General features: G+C 45.1%; 1 protein-coding gene across 3 annotated transcripts in view; it reads right to left on the bottom strand.

Moving 5' to 3' along the window:
- C18H2orf76 (chromosome 18 C2orf76 homolog) overlaps positions 1-15,288 on the bottom strand; it is a 166,212-nt gene that overhangs the window by 103,028 nt on the left and 47,896 nt on the right. For 2 of the 3 annotated variants that reach the window (XM_060371703.1, XM_060371704.1), the window contains exon 5: positions 13,718-13,799. In XM_060371703.1, the coding sequence (XP_060227686.1) occupies positions 13,718-13,799 (82 nt within the window). Of the gene's footprint in view, positions 1-2,899; positions 3,049-13,717; positions 13,800-15,288 lie in introns of those variants that run through there. The other variant, XM_021653876.2, reaches the window with a different exon arrangement.

Raw genomic sequence — 15,288 nt, 5'->3', positions numbered from 1 at the left:
TTTTGTTGTCAGTCTGTTAACGGGAAGCAGAATGCTGTTATTTTAACTGGAATTTCCCTGAAAAACAGGATGTTTTTCATATCTTCCTATTTGTCATACATACCTGTTTCTTTTACTCTCGCTGTCTCTCTCTGTCTCTCTCTGTCTCTCTGTCTCTCTGTGTCTCTCTCTTTCTCTCTCTCTCTCTGTGTGTGTGTGTGTGTGTGTGTGTGTGTGTGTGTGTGTGTGTGAAGATCACTAGCAGCAGTCAGTTCTCTTCTTCTACCTTGTTGGTCCTGCGGATCAAACTCTGGTCCTCAGGCTCAGCAGCCAGTCCTTTGGTGCTGAGCATCCTGTCTGCCCCTGCAGTCCTTTTATACAGATCTTTGTAAACTTTCATTGTATGGTTATCTTTCTACTCATTTACAAGAGTCCTTTAAATATTCTAGAACTAATCCTTCGTTTTGTATGTGCAAGTAGACTCTTCCAGTCATTGTGTTTTGACCTTCATGTGATTTTCTTTTAAAGATTCATTTTTTAATTATATGTATGTGTCTATGCTTGTGTGTGGGTTTGTGTACACGCGTAGCACGCACACAGGCTAGATGAGGGTGTGCGGTCCCCTGGAGCTTTCGTGTGGTTGTGAACCCCTAGAGGTGGGTGCTGAGAACTGAACTCAGGTCTTCTGTAAGAGCAGTGTGCACTCTTCACTGCTGAGCCATCTCTCCAGCCACTGTGTTTTGTTTTTAAACCTATTTTTCCATATTTGTGTGTCAGGTTTGATGAATGTCAGAAGCCACATTTTAAGGTCTTCTCTATCCCAGGGTCATGCGTATTATCCAGACTTCCTTCTAAAAAGCTCATTATGTTCCATGCTTATGTCACTCTCTGAAATCACAGTCCTCTGCCCCGGAACCTGCATTTTCCACTAAAGCCCAAGCTTTCCCGTGTTACTTTGTACACACCCTTGCTAGTGCCTCACAAAAACAAACAAAACCCACAAAACCACCCAACAACAACAATGAAGACAAGACACTTTCGGTGAATAAAGTTCTTGCTGTCCAAACCTCAGGATTTGAGTTCAGCCCTTGAACTCTCGCGAAACAAGGGGGAACTGACAGCTGACTGCACAAAGCCGTCTGCTGACCTCATTATGCACTCATTCCCCTAGCAAAAATGCCTCTTCGGTTCTTGAAGGCATAGCTCAACCAGGACTTAGAAGAATAAAAACAAAAATCATACGTGGCAGAACTGACCGCTCTCCTGTCCACGTCCTGTAGCCGTTTGTCCTGGCATTCCAGAAACAGCTCGCCTATCTTTCCCACTTACTGAGGCAAAAGCTGTCCGAGGCCATCTGTGTACTCAGCATTTCGTTTAATGACGAATGAATAAAACAAACAATCTCTGTTTTAAAAAAGGACTCTATTAAACCTTTCAACAAAGCAGAGTGCTTCCGACCATGCTAATCAGACTCTTCCAGCTGATTCTTTTAAAGAGAAAAACACTGGGCTGTCTCGCGACTTCATCGCCACAATGAAACCAGTTTGCCCTGTTGGCAAAGTAAGAGGCCAGCAGTAGAAGGCCAGAGCCAGCTAGCCCTTCTAGACAGACACACGCCAGCTGAGCAAGCCTGACCCCTTCAAACAGCTGGTGCTCAGACACCCCCAGGTACACTGCCTTGGAAGAATGTGTCTCCTAAGACAGAGGCTGCATCTCCGCAACCGTCTCCTGGAAGCACACGTGCCCCTGCTACTTCTTCTTTCTCCTAACAAATGAACTTGGTTCTATCACACTTTGCTATGAAAAAAGTCAGGAGATGGTCCAGCAAAACAAAACAAAACAAAACAAAACAAAACAAAACAAAACAAAACAAAAGCTAGCATCATTGTTTGTATGGTCTGGTGCTAAAAAGGAAGCAAAGCAACCCTCTTGTAGCAGCTCTCCTTAAAATAAGCACTAGCCAATGCCTTGGGGAGGCACATCTCACACCGGGAATGGGGTGGCCTCATGCAATCTCTGGCAGTCAACGACAGTAGCACTTTCTCTAAAGAGCATCTAAACAAACAAAAATGAAATTCAATGAAAGTGTGATCTTGGCTGCATCTTTTTAAAAATTACTTTTTATTTTCAGTTTTAATTTGTGTGTGTGTTAAATGTGCAATGGGGCAGGGGGATGCACCCCCAGCATGTGTGTAAGTCAGAAGAGAATGCTGGGTATCCTGCTCTCACTCTCTGCGTCAGGCCTTGGAGAAGGGGCTCTTCTGACCCTGGAGCGAGGTTGGCAGCCAGCTTGTCACAGTGACATTCTCATCTCTGCCCTCTACGCCTTTGAGGTCGCAGGAGCATATCTGTCTATGCCCTGCTTTTCAACAGGTGGTAGGGATTTGAACTTAGTTCCTCATGCTGGTGCAGCAACTGTTCTTAACAATCTCCCCAGCTCTGCTTGTAGAGAACCCAACACCTTAAGCCACCAAACAGTCCCTAATTTTAGAAAACAAATGGTATTTATTTATTTTTGAGACAGGGTCTCATGAAGCCAAGGCTGGTCCTGAAAGTCCTATACAGGCAAGGATGACCTTGAAGTCCTGTTTCTTTTGCTTTTACTTCTAAAGTGCTGAGGTTACAGGCATGTGCTGGCACACAGGGTTTACTCACTGCTGGAGAGGGAACTCAGGGCGTCATGTGTGCTAAGCAAAAAGGCACTCTACCCACTAATCCTAAGAAGTAATGCTTTCTAAACTAATGCTTACTTTTTAAAATCAAATATTTTGCTCACTTTGTAACAAGAAAGAAAAGAAGGAAGCAAGGGAGGGAGAAAAAGGAAGGTCTGGGAGAAAAGGAGAAAGGAAGAAAAAGAAGGAGAAGAGAATGGCAGAGAGAGAGAGACCTCCATAGAGAGGAATCAAGCCAAGGATTTTTAAAAAAGGATTTATTTGACAATTTAAAAAAAGTTACTTGTGTGATAAAGGTATGCAAGGTACGCCGGACACTTTCACCAGGATGAGATGGGATTAGCTTTGTATCTCTTATAATCTTCTTCACAGAAGAATGCAATTTCAGTTTCACTGGCTGAAAATAAGGAAAACAGAAAAGGAGAGAAAAAAGATTTTAATGTGAAACTAGATTTTAAGCAAATATGGAAATCCGTATTACATTGTTTTGTTATCATAGGCACTTAAAATGAAAAGAGAAATTGTTGGTTGGATTGCATAATAACTTTTTGCCAAACCAACCAGAAGTTTCAGTGTTGTTATGGGAGATTAAAACTCAAATAATTTAAATATAAAAGAAAGAATAACTCAGGTTGGTGAGATGGTAAAGGAGCTTGAAGCCAAGCCTGACAGCCTGAGTTCAATCCCAGAGCTGTCTGCCTGCCTGTCTGTCTGTCTCTCTGTGTGTGTATGTCTGTCTGTCTCTCCTTCTCTCTCTCACACACACACACACATGCACACACATAAATGTAATTTAAACATTTAAAAACAATAACTCCTAAAATCAAAATCAAGAGTTAACACAAGAGTGAAGATTTTTCAAGAAATACTAACATTGCTCATTTATATCACTGGAAAATTAAAAACAAAACAAAACAAAACAAAAAAAAACCTCTTGATCTCTTTCAAGTAAGCTAGTCAGTTCCAGATAGGAAGGGACTTCCTCCGCCTCTCGAAATTAGCCTGTAGGTATAATAATTTAATACTTAGAGGATCAGTAGAATATTTTACAGATCACTTTACATTCTCCCTCATGACCCATCAAAATATGTGTCTGAAGAAGTTAATTTTTGGCCCTGCTTATGATTAATTCATGAGGCTTCAGCAATATGCAAAGTGAAAGACACAAATTGGCTTCTATGCAATACCTTCAAATGCCTCTAATTATTCACAGGGGAAATGGCTCAGCTAAAGGACCCACAGAGGTTCAGGGCGGCCACGATGCTTTCAACCTAGTGGGTCAAGGACTCCGTCTTCTAAAACAATAAGTCAGCAGCATTATTAATTCAGATCTGATGGTGAGCCTTCCCATTATTAAACATGCGGTTCTTCAAGGCGTTGGCGCCCACAAGTTCCACAGTTTTTTTTGTGTTTTTTTTTTTTTTTCAAATTAAACCAGGAGTTAATACCGTCTGCTCAGCTTTCACAGAAGGCAAAAGGGCCCTTCCAAAGCTCAACAAGAAAACAGACATGATTATCCGTAATGAATATTGAGTACTCAATTAACATAGGCGCTCCAAAGAGACAAGTAAAACTCTTCAACCCAAATAAATAGGATGAGGAGTGCAGAGGATTACCACTGGTCTGTGGCGGACAGCTCTAATCTCATCATTAGATTCTATCACAAAAGAATGAAATTCAAGAGATTAGCATGACATTTCATTAAGAATATTTTCGTTGTTTGCAAGAATATCATATGTAGTATCTCTCTCTACCATAAGTTATCCTGTGCCCTAGAGAAGACAAATATTGAGAGAAGAAAAACGATATGGCCATACCCACAGATCCTTGGCTGGGACGTACTATGGCCTCTGGATTAAATTAATCCAGGTGGTTGTTGATGTGATTGGGAGCTCTGATCACATTGAGCTGGGTGGGGGATAACGCAGAGAGAAACTGAGACTCCAAGAGGGGCTGGGAATGGAGACTCCCTAGGCAAACAGTGAGTCAGTGGGTAGTTCAGCAGCTTGGCAAGTTCACATTTTAAAGAATGGCCAAGAGGCTCTACACAGACTATCGTCTCCCATAGGGAGAGGGGACCTGGCTTTAAAGTAAATGTGCTTTGAGCACATTACAGTCAGGCACAGAGGTCTCGGGGTAGGAATATGAAGATTGTGAGATCCAAAACCAGGTAAGTGTCTTCACTATCAAATGAAACCCAGGAGAGCCCCTCAAATACACTGTGGAGCCTCTTACTACTGGCATGTCAGTGTAACGTGAGCCAGGACACCCACACTTAGCATATAAAATTAAGAATTTTGTAACACTTCTAAACAGATTTCACACACACACACGTATGCATGTGCATGCACAAGCCTCTTTAATGAGAGATTGATGATTACTTGAACTAAGAGAAACCAGAATAATCTATTCTAACTCTGAGATCTCAAGACAATTTAAGTACAACTTAATTAATCCTCTGACCCACCGAAACCAACTTACTAGCTATCCACAGACACACTACAGACTCTCTAACTCTATTCTTGACCTTAGGCTGTGGCTTACGTAGCCTGAGAACAACTGGCATGCATGTACTGGCTTTGTGGAACAATCAGGATAACTTGTCAAGTAATGATAACAGCTTAAAAAAAAAAAAGCAGTTCTCAGAGCAAACTGAGGATCAAAGACAAAGTTTCACCTTCTCTTAGCTCCAGGAAAGCATCCCATCCTTCCCTTTGCATGTATGTGAAGGTAAGTGTATGTGCATGTATGTGTACGCATGTATAGAGGCCAGAAGTCAACCGTCTGCTTCATTTCTCAGACACCATACACGTGGTTTTGCTTTTGATATTTATTTCTTTTTATTTTATGCAGATGGGCTTTTGCCTACACACACATCTGTGCATCACATGCATACAGTGCCTGCGGAGGCCATAAGAGGGTGTCAGAGCCCTTGAAATAGTCAGAGACAGTTGTGAGCCACCCTGTGAGTGTTGGGGATTGAACCTGGGGCCTCTGGCAGAGTAGTGTAGTAGTGTTCTTAATTGTTGAGCCATCTCTGCAGTTCCCACTTGGTTGTTTTTGAGGCAGGGTCTCTCACTGGTGTACAACTCACCAAGTAGGCCAGGCTGGCTGGCCAGCAAGCCCTAGGGACCTTCCTCTCTCTTCCTTCCCAGTGCTGGGATTGTAAGTGTCCATCATCACCACTAGCTCTTTTACATAGATGGGGGGGGGGGGGGATCAAACTTAGATCTATAAACCCAGCAGAGTAGAACTCACAGGTGAGCTCACTTCTAAATATTTATCAATGAAGGCTGAACTGCAGCATAGAGGTCTAGACTTCAGGGCTCTCCCTGTCATGCTTGCTTTGAATGTTTGTATTGGGCTGGTTAAATAAACCAGCCAACAGAGAAGTTTTCAAATAACACATAGAAGATAGCACATAATGAAACATATGGGCTTTCACACATCAGGCACATGTCTGCATGGGGTTGGAAAGGTAAAATCATCTATGCAAAGAGTAGAATGAAACCCAGGCATGAAAAGAATGGAATCCTAGCATATGTAGCAATATGTATAGAACTGGACTGCATAAACACATACATAAACCTGTGCTGCTCAGTCCTATGTGAAAGCTAACCCATATTTTGGGGGATCAAGGGATAGCTCAGTGGGTAAAGTGCTTGATGCAGTGTGTTGGATCTCTAGCACCCATGTAAAAAGCCAGGAATGTCTGCAACCCCAATACTGGGGACCAGGAGGCAAAGACAGGAGGGCCTCTGGAGCTCATGGGCCTAGCTGAGTTCCAAGGCCAGTGAGACCAGGTCTCTAAAAACAAGGTGGGGAATAACTGAGGACGATACTCAGTGCTGATCTCTGGCCTTCACATGAACATGCACACACGTGAACTTATACCCCCCTGTGGTGGTTTGAATGAAACTGGCCCCCAGAGGCTCACAAGGAGTGGCACTACTAGAAATTGTGGCTATGCTGGAGTAGGTGTGGCCTTGATGGAGGAAGTATGTCACAGGGGGTAGGCTTTGAAGTTTCAGAACTCCAAGCCAGACCCAGTGGTGCTCTCTTCCTGCTGTCTGCAGATCTGGATGTAGAGCTCTCATATACCTCTCCAGCACCATGTCTGCCTGCATGCCACCATGCATGACAATGGACTAACCTTCTGAACTGTAAGCCAGCCCCAGTTAAATAGTTTTCTTTGTAAGAGTTGCCGTGGTCATGGTATCTCTTCACAGAAACAGAAATCTTAACTAAGACATCCATGCACACAAACACATATCTATTCTACACACATTTTTTTAAAAGTTGTTTTCATAGTTAGAAGGCTTGAGGAGTCAGGGTGTGTTATAATTTGAAATGGCTAGATGGAAGGCTTTGGCATGTGCCCAACATAAAGAAATGATAAATGTCTGAAGTGACAGTCTTGATTATTATATATGCATATATGTATTATGTATGTGTGTATATACATATGTTTGTGTACAAAATATGACACTGTACTCCACAGAGTGCACAAATATCTTCACTTATAAATACATAAAACCATGTGTCAGAAAGTGACACTTTAACATAACAACAACAAAATGTCAGGGGTAGAGCTCGGCAGTACAGTGCCTGCCCGTGTGTGCAAGACCCTGAATTTAAGTCCTCGCACTGCTAGACAGAAAGGAAAACATAAACAAAACCTTACAAGACAAACACTGACACTAATAAAAGAGGACGGGCTGAGGAGACAGCTCAGTTGGTACAGTGATGGCCTCACTTTACCACCTATGTGTAAACAAAGCTTGAGGATCTGCTTTTTTTTTTTTTTTTTTTTTTTTTTTACCCCATTCCAGAGATCACAGAAAAGGAGGCAGGCCTGGTGCTGAGTGCTTGTAATCCCAGTGCAGTGGAGGCAGGGACCAGTGCCTCCTGGGACGCACTGGCCCACCAACCTAGTCTACTCACATGCACACACACACAGGTCTGTAGGGTGCATTGTGAATCTGTTTTGGGATTCCAGCTAGCATTGCTGAGTTGCCTGTCACTGTTACAAGGTTAATGTGAAGCCATCCTGACACTGTCAGGAAAGAAAACGTGTCTGTCCCAAGATATTACTCCCCAAGAAAAGGAAGAGGAAAGGGCCTCAAACCTTGAGGAACTGCAAATCCCACACTGTGAAGCGGTGGGAACCAGAGACTTCCACAGCAGTTCTGTATGTAGGACGTGATGGAGAGGTTCTGGGTGGAGGCAGAGGGCAGGAAGCTGATGGCAGAAGTGACACATAAAATGAAAACCAACCCCAGGGGAGTTGTGGGATTATTACAGAACCAAGGTTGGCAAGGGTCCTTCCCTCAGAGAAGCAGCGCTGACGTGGTCCACGGTCACCAGCTTCAGCGTTTTTACACAGCCTGCTCGATGAGAGTCACTAGCCACAAGCTCCTTCTCAAAGCAGAAGAGATTTGAAAGGGAACAGAGTCAATAGTAACAAAATGAAATAGATAAAATATCACTGCAAAAACTTAAGTGCACTTTTCTTTGTATGGTGAATTAGTCAGTGAAACTTTAATTATCAAGAACAACTGTCAAGTCATAAAAGTTAAATATCTTGGTAAAACTCCCTCTTCCTTCCTGGAAGTAAATGGTGTATTTCTTTGTGCTGTGTGCTGTGTGCTGTGTGTGTGTATGTGATATTTGCGTACATGTGCACACAGAGACCTGAGGAGGGTGTCTGCATCCTATTCCATCATTCTGCATCTTATTTCCTTGGGAGGGCCGCTCACTTAACCTGGAGCCAGGCTGGCAGCCGGCAAGCCCCAGCAATCTCCTGTCTTTGCCCCTCACAGCTCTGGGTGAATGCGGACGGCCAGACCCAACTTTTTACACGGCTGCTGGGAACCAAACTCAGTTCCTCACACCTATACAACAAATGCTCTCAGCCCCAAAGCAAAGCACTTTATCTACACGAGTCCACAAACAAAAACGGTGCCACTGTCAGGTGTGGAATGTGCCACGGGGTCCCAGGAAGAGGAAGGGCTGCAGAGGAACCTAGTCTTACTCTCTTCTCCCAGTTCCCCTCCCAGCCTTTCTTTTCCAATTCCTGCAGAAAGTCAGAATGACACATTTATCACACTGGCATTATTCCCATGGCAACTGGCTGTGATAGCAGACTGACAGCTCTTCAGCGAGATCAAGGAGTGAAAAGGGAGTGAGCGCTGACTTTGAGTTTGTCTCTTAAACCTCTCCGAAGCCTAGCCAGACGCAGGCGGGAAGGAAAATTCTCGAGAAAAATCATACTTGACAACTCCACTCTGCCTGTAATTTCCTGTTGCTCCCGGGGGACCGGACGTCCTCCCCCAGCTATAACCAAGGCTCGCTCCCCAGAGGGGACAGAACACGGCTCTAGGAAGCAGAGGAAATTGTTTCTAGGAGGGACCCGAGCTGCCTTGCCAGGTCCAGAGGGCATTTTGGGGATCCCTGGATCACTCCAAAGGTAAACCCATTTGAATCAAAGGCTTAAAACAAGAACGGGTAAAGTGCTCATCTGTAAGCATCAGGCCCTGAGTCCCAGCCTCCAAATCCACGTTTTAAGAAGGTCAGATGTAGTGGCACACTCTTGTAACCCCAGCGCCGGGAGAGCGAATACAGGCAGGACTCACTGGCTGGCTGGTCTAGAGCACTCAGCGAGCTCTACGTTCAATGGGAGACCCAGTCTCAAAAATAAGACAGAGGTTAAGTGAGGAAGACACCTGACATCAACACCTGACCTCCCACAACCCACACAACCCACGCACAAGCACCCACATATAGCATGCACTCAGGGCTTGCACACATACACACAAATACACAAACACGCAAAGTTTTCAGAAGTTGGTCTTAATTACAGGGAAGGATTTTTTTTTTTCAGGGAAGGACTTAAATCACAAGAATAATCAGAGAACACAAAGAAGGAAAGAAAAATCAGTCACCCAGGACAGCATCTCTGTAACTCAGGCGTGTGACCCTTCCTCCATGCATACCTACAAACATGGACCGTGTGTATTTGTTATTTTAATTATTTAAATATTGTTATGTGTGTGAGAGTGGGCCTGCACAGGTGAGGGAGGGGCAGTACAAGCAGTAGCCAGAAAGAGGGCATTCAACTCCCTGGAGGGAGTTCCAGGCACCTGAGTGTGGGCCACCCGGCTGGTGTGGGGACGCAGACCGTAGACTTTTGGAAAAGCATCTGGTGCATACAACTGTGGAGCCATCTCTGCAGCCCCAGGTGCATGTTTTAAAAGAAGATGATGCTGTCTCACAATGTATTCTTCATCCCTGGGGCAAATATGCACATCAGTGATTCAGACAGGAAACATGAGAGGGAGCCCCACTGCCCTTCAGAAGGGGGACCTGAGGAGGTGGGTTCCTCTTGACTTAGGAAAAGATACAACAGGAAGTAGTCTTGACTGCAGAACGTGAGAGGAAATGCATGCGCTCAGCAGATGTGCAGGAGAGAATTCTTTCCCACACTATAACCTCCCTGGGGCTCACCAATTTTATGCATGGCTGCCAATCTTGTAACAGCTGCTGGTCGTCTGAGGTCACCCAGATGGACGTAAGGGACAGAAACAAGTTGAACTGAGGCCTTGGAGGAGAGGGTGCAACTCAGTTTTTTGGCTCTGCTATGCAGACAGCATCATTGCAACCTGCAGCTGCCACCCCACCAAGAGGTCGGAAGGATTTAGACATGCCAACCGCTTCTTCAACCTGTATACTTTTTCATGTACCTTTTCTACACTAACCACATGTAGTCATCTGTAGTCATCTGCATTAATGTCTATGTGTATTTGCACATGTGTGCAGGTGCATGGGTCTGCATGCCTGTGGAGGCCTGATAACAGGCATCTTTCTCAGTCATTTTCTACCTTATTTTTATTTTTACTTTTAAATTAAATTGTTTTTAATTGTGTGCGTGTGTGTGTGTGTGTGTGTGTGTGTGTGCGTGTGTGTGCTGTAAGCTGCCCAGCATGTGTGCCAGAAAGTGAACTTGGGTTCTCTGCAATGTGTACTCTTAGCCTCTGAGCCATCTCTCCAGCACCGCCACATTAGTTGTTTGAGACGGGATCTCACTGATCCTGGAGCACAGGAACGAAGTACCCTGGTTGGCGGGTGAGCCGGGGATCCACCTGTGTGCACCTCCCCAGCACTGAGGTAACAGAAGTGGAGCCACCACACCTGGCTGGTTTTATTCGCCTCCCTCCCTTCCTCCCTCCCTCCCTTCCTCCCTTCTATTTTAATGTCGGTGCTAGAGATTGAAATTGGGTTTTTACCCAGTGGGTGCTAGAGATTGAAATTGGTTTTTACCCAGTAAACACTTTACCAGCATCTCTCCAAGTCCTGCAGAGTTTGTTACCTTTCCTTTAGGTCTGTGCCTTATTTAGGTCTTCACTGCTGTGATAAAGACCATGAACACAAGCAAACTGGGGAGGAGAGGGATTATTTCAGCTTATAGTTTTATGTCATAGTCCATCAATGAGGGAAGTCCTGGCAGGAACTTGAGGCAGGAGCTGATGCAAGGGCCAAGGAATGCTACTCAACTGGCTCACTCTTCACGGCTTGCTCAGGACCACCAGCCCAGGAGTGATGCCATCCACAGCGAGCTGGTCCCCCCACATTAATCATCAGTCAAGACACTGTACCAAAGCTTGACCACAGGCCAGCCTAGTGGGGGCATTTTCTCTCTTGAGGCTCCTGCTTCCCAAATCACTCTAGCTTATGTCAAAGCTAGCCAACACAGCTGTCAGGGTCACATTTACCACCTTTGCCCCTCTAAGGCATCTCCTTTGAGGTCACGAGATCCTGTCTTTATGAGATGCTAAGATGGCTCACTGGTAAAGGGTTCTGCTGCCTTAAGTCCTAGGTTCCACTCCCTGGGATGTGCAGAGTGGGAGGAGAGAACCAACTTCCACAGGTTGTCCATCCCCACATGCCAACCATGGTGCATAGCTTTCACACACACACACACATACGTACATGCATACAAAAACATGCATAATTTTTTTTTCTTTTTCAAGAGAAGGTCTCACTCTGTAGTTCTGGCTGTCCATGAACTCACTATGTAGACCAGCTGGTCTTGAACTCACAGAGATCCACCTGCCTCTGCCTCCCAAGTGTTGGGATTAAAGGCATGTGCCACTACACCTAGCAAGTAAAAATATTTTAAAATTATTTTTACACTGTAACATTAAACCATCTAAATTTCTTTTTAAATAAAGACTGAGTTGAAGATTTGAGATTTATTTCCTAGAAACTCACATAGTTTTTGGCGAATTCACTTCTTCCCTATTTATTTGAGAGATGTCAACTTTATTAATTTTCCAGTTTGCATTGGATTTTTACATTGCTTTTCACCCAGCTACTTGTCCATTCCCACATCAATATCAGTCTATAACATTCCTTTCGGCTTAGGCTTTTAAAGCAAGCCAGGCTTCCTCCAGGCTCTAGAAGTCTCAAATAGAGAAGAGCCACCTGCTATAAAAGCAGCATTTGAAACCTCAAGTATCAAGTTACATCATTTCTCACCGACACAAAATGAACATTCAATACCTATCTGATACATGACTTTTTCCAAGTAGAGAGACATTTCATTTGTTTGTTTGTTTATCTGTTTATCTGTTATAGAGAGGCTCTCAGCAGGTAGTCTAGCTTGGTCTTGTAGTTGTAATGCAACCCAGGCTGGCCTGAACCTCGTGTCCTCGAGCCTCTGCCTTCCCTAGGCCAGGACAAAGACATGAGCCACCATGCCCAGAAGGAAGTCATTATAAATAGTCACAAATCTGATTTTACTTCCAGGGAACTTGATCCTGGATGAAGTTACAGAAAATAATGTAAGCACCAGAGAATACAAGTCCTGTGCACAATTCATGGAGACAGAAAAATGATTTCTTAATTTCAAATAACAAAAATCTACTGTATTCACAATATGAGCAGGCACTAATTGTTGCAAATTTATAGACTTAACACAGAGATGTAATTTATGATTTTATAACCTGACCTTTATTCATCAGAAGGAGAGCAAGAGCCTGTGTGTGAAGAAGCCAGAGAGGACATCAGTTGTCCTGCTCACCATCTACTTCCCTGGAGACAGGGTCTCTCACGGAACCTGCAGCTAGGCTGGCAGCCAGCAAGCCCTAGAGACCCCTTTCTCCACCGCCCACACTGCTGTGTTCACAGGTGCATACACGGCCACACCCAGGGCTGCTGGGGATCAAATCCAGGTCCTCATGCTTGCACAGCACGCTCAGCTGCCCACCAAGCGAGCCATCTCCCCAGCCCCTTAGCCTATTATTTTAAACCCTATCCCAATGGAACGATGTGAATTCCTGACGTCGTTGAGTGAAAGTCACTCACGGACCCATATGGCTTTGCGGTGTAGCCATCACTGTCTGTGCCTCTCACCTCCTGTACATGGGGACCTACAGAGGAACTGTGCACTGGGACACTCTCGTGCTCCCTAACCTCAGAGGCGCGTCACAGGCGGCATGAGCCTTCTGCTCAGACCTCCTAATACTCACACCTCACCGTATTTAGTGAAGGCAGAAGTAGAATAACAGTGACATCTAATGGCCACACAGCATTTCTTTCGACTAGAACTGAACAGACACTGGGTTGAAAGGCTAAATCAGGTAATTTTCCCACTGCACACACCAGGCTTATAGTTTAAATTTCACAGCGTGGCTGGCCCTGCCAGTCTTGAGTGACTTATCAGAAGTTACGTTGCGTGTTGTACAAACAACATCTCATTTCGTTATTCCACATTAGTTTCACTAGGTCCGTTTCTCTCCAATAGCGCCGATAACAGTTGGCTGTTATTGTGCTAATAGCCTGTCAATCATTTAAAATGACCCTCACCAGAGTTCTGAGCAAACTGGCAAAGAATTATTTGTATTCTGCACATATTCAGTTCCCTTGGTCAAACGACAAGAACACACAGAATTCTCAGCGCAGGGGCAATTACTTTGCTGAGAATTTTCTAGATGCGATCAGCCAGGAGCCCTGGCACACAGGCCGGGAAGCCCAGTGGTCCCCCACCCACCAGTGCCCCTGCTCACCTATTCCTGAGTCCTTCAGGGTTCTGTCTTCCTGTAGCAGGAGTGTGTCGTCGTCCTCCAAACCCAACACAAGCTCATTTGTCTAAGAAGAAAGAGTGCCACTTGATAAGAACACGTGGTCGTGACATCCCGCAGACCTGAGAGCGTTACGAGGAGGGGCTAGGGAAACAGTCAAACCAGGGTTACAACTCCCTCAGTGCCCAGCTCTGTGTGCCCAATGCCAAAAACTTCTCCAAGCTTTAGGTACCTTGCAACTAGAGAAAGGGAGACAAGTGCAGGAGGATGTGCGGTGATCTAGCTCGACCGTCAGTGCTGTCTGCTGTGACCAGGCTGCATCGTCACCACAAGAATTTGGGAGGAATTGCAGAAATGCAGGCCCAGGGCACAAGGCTCATCAGAGGTGGAACTAAAGACTCACCCCTGACAATGTGACTTCTGAGAGAAGCAACTTGGCCTTAAGTGGCCCCAAGGACACATAGTTAGAAGTGTCCAAGCTGACAAAGATTTCAGCCTGTGTCTTATTAACTGTCACATTTCCGTGTGATTTGGAGTGGCAGTGGTGGTTGTTTTCCAGTGATATTTACAATTCTAGTTGGGCACCAGGGGAGATAATTTGGAGCTGTTGTCTTCCCCTGAACAGCACCTGGAAGTGACTGAATTGGCCTCACAGTGTCACCTGCCAATCAGAATTCAGCTGTTTAGTAGTATATTCTAGTTCCATGTGTGTGGGGGGAGGAGATGAAGGCTGGAGAAGAGGGGGCCAGAAATCAATGTTATGTGTCTTCCTCAATCCCCACTCCACCTTATTTGTTGCGACAAGGTCTTTCGATGAACCGGAAGTCACTGATTAGCTGGACTAGCTGGCCATGAGCCCTGTGCAAATTACAGTGCTTGCTAACACACCTGGCCTTTCATGTAAGTTTTGGGGATCTGAACTCTGGCCCTCATGCTTGCAAGGCAAATGCTTCACTGATTAACCCATTCCTGAAGCCCAGTCTACCCTATTTCTACAATGTGTCTGAGACAGACTCAACAGAAAGGTCTCTCTGCTGCCTAAACAGAGGCCCCACAAGCCAGAGGCCGTGTTCCATGGTTTGTGAACTCGACTTGCTACAGACAGAGGGCCCTGAACTCCAGAGCACTCCCACTGAAAAATAAATTCATGCTTTATTAAGAGATCTTTTAGAACACAAGAGTCTAAATTCTCCAAGCACATGAACAGCGAACACTGGAAAGCCTCCTCTCCCCTCTGGCCAGCTGTGCTCTTCTCTGCAGAGCCTGTGCCTGCCCATGTATGCTTCCTGACACCACACATGGGTGTGCCTGTAAGCTCCGCTGTGCAAACAGAAACGTACCATGTACTGTGTTCTAAAGTCTTACTTTTTTCTCTCTTAAAAAAAAATATGGCTGTAGGGTTGGAGAGATGACTCACTGTGTAAGAATGTTTTCTGTGCAAGCATGAGGACTTGAGTTCAAATCCCCAGTCCCCTCAAAAAACCGAAGGTGTCTGTGACTACAGTGCGTAAACAGGAGCTGTTGGGGTTTACTGCCTTCAAATGTGATTCTGGACC

Source organism: Meriones unguiculatus, chromosome 18, assembly GCF_030254825.1.
Source record: "Meriones unguiculatus strain TT.TT164.6M chromosome 18, Bangor_MerUng_6.1, whole genome shotgun sequence".
In the NCBI taxonomy this organism is placed as follows: Eukaryota; Metazoa; Chordata; class Mammalia; order Rodentia; family Muridae; genus Meriones; species Meriones unguiculatus.
This window is presented reverse-complemented; position numbering and strand designations above follow the sequence as displayed.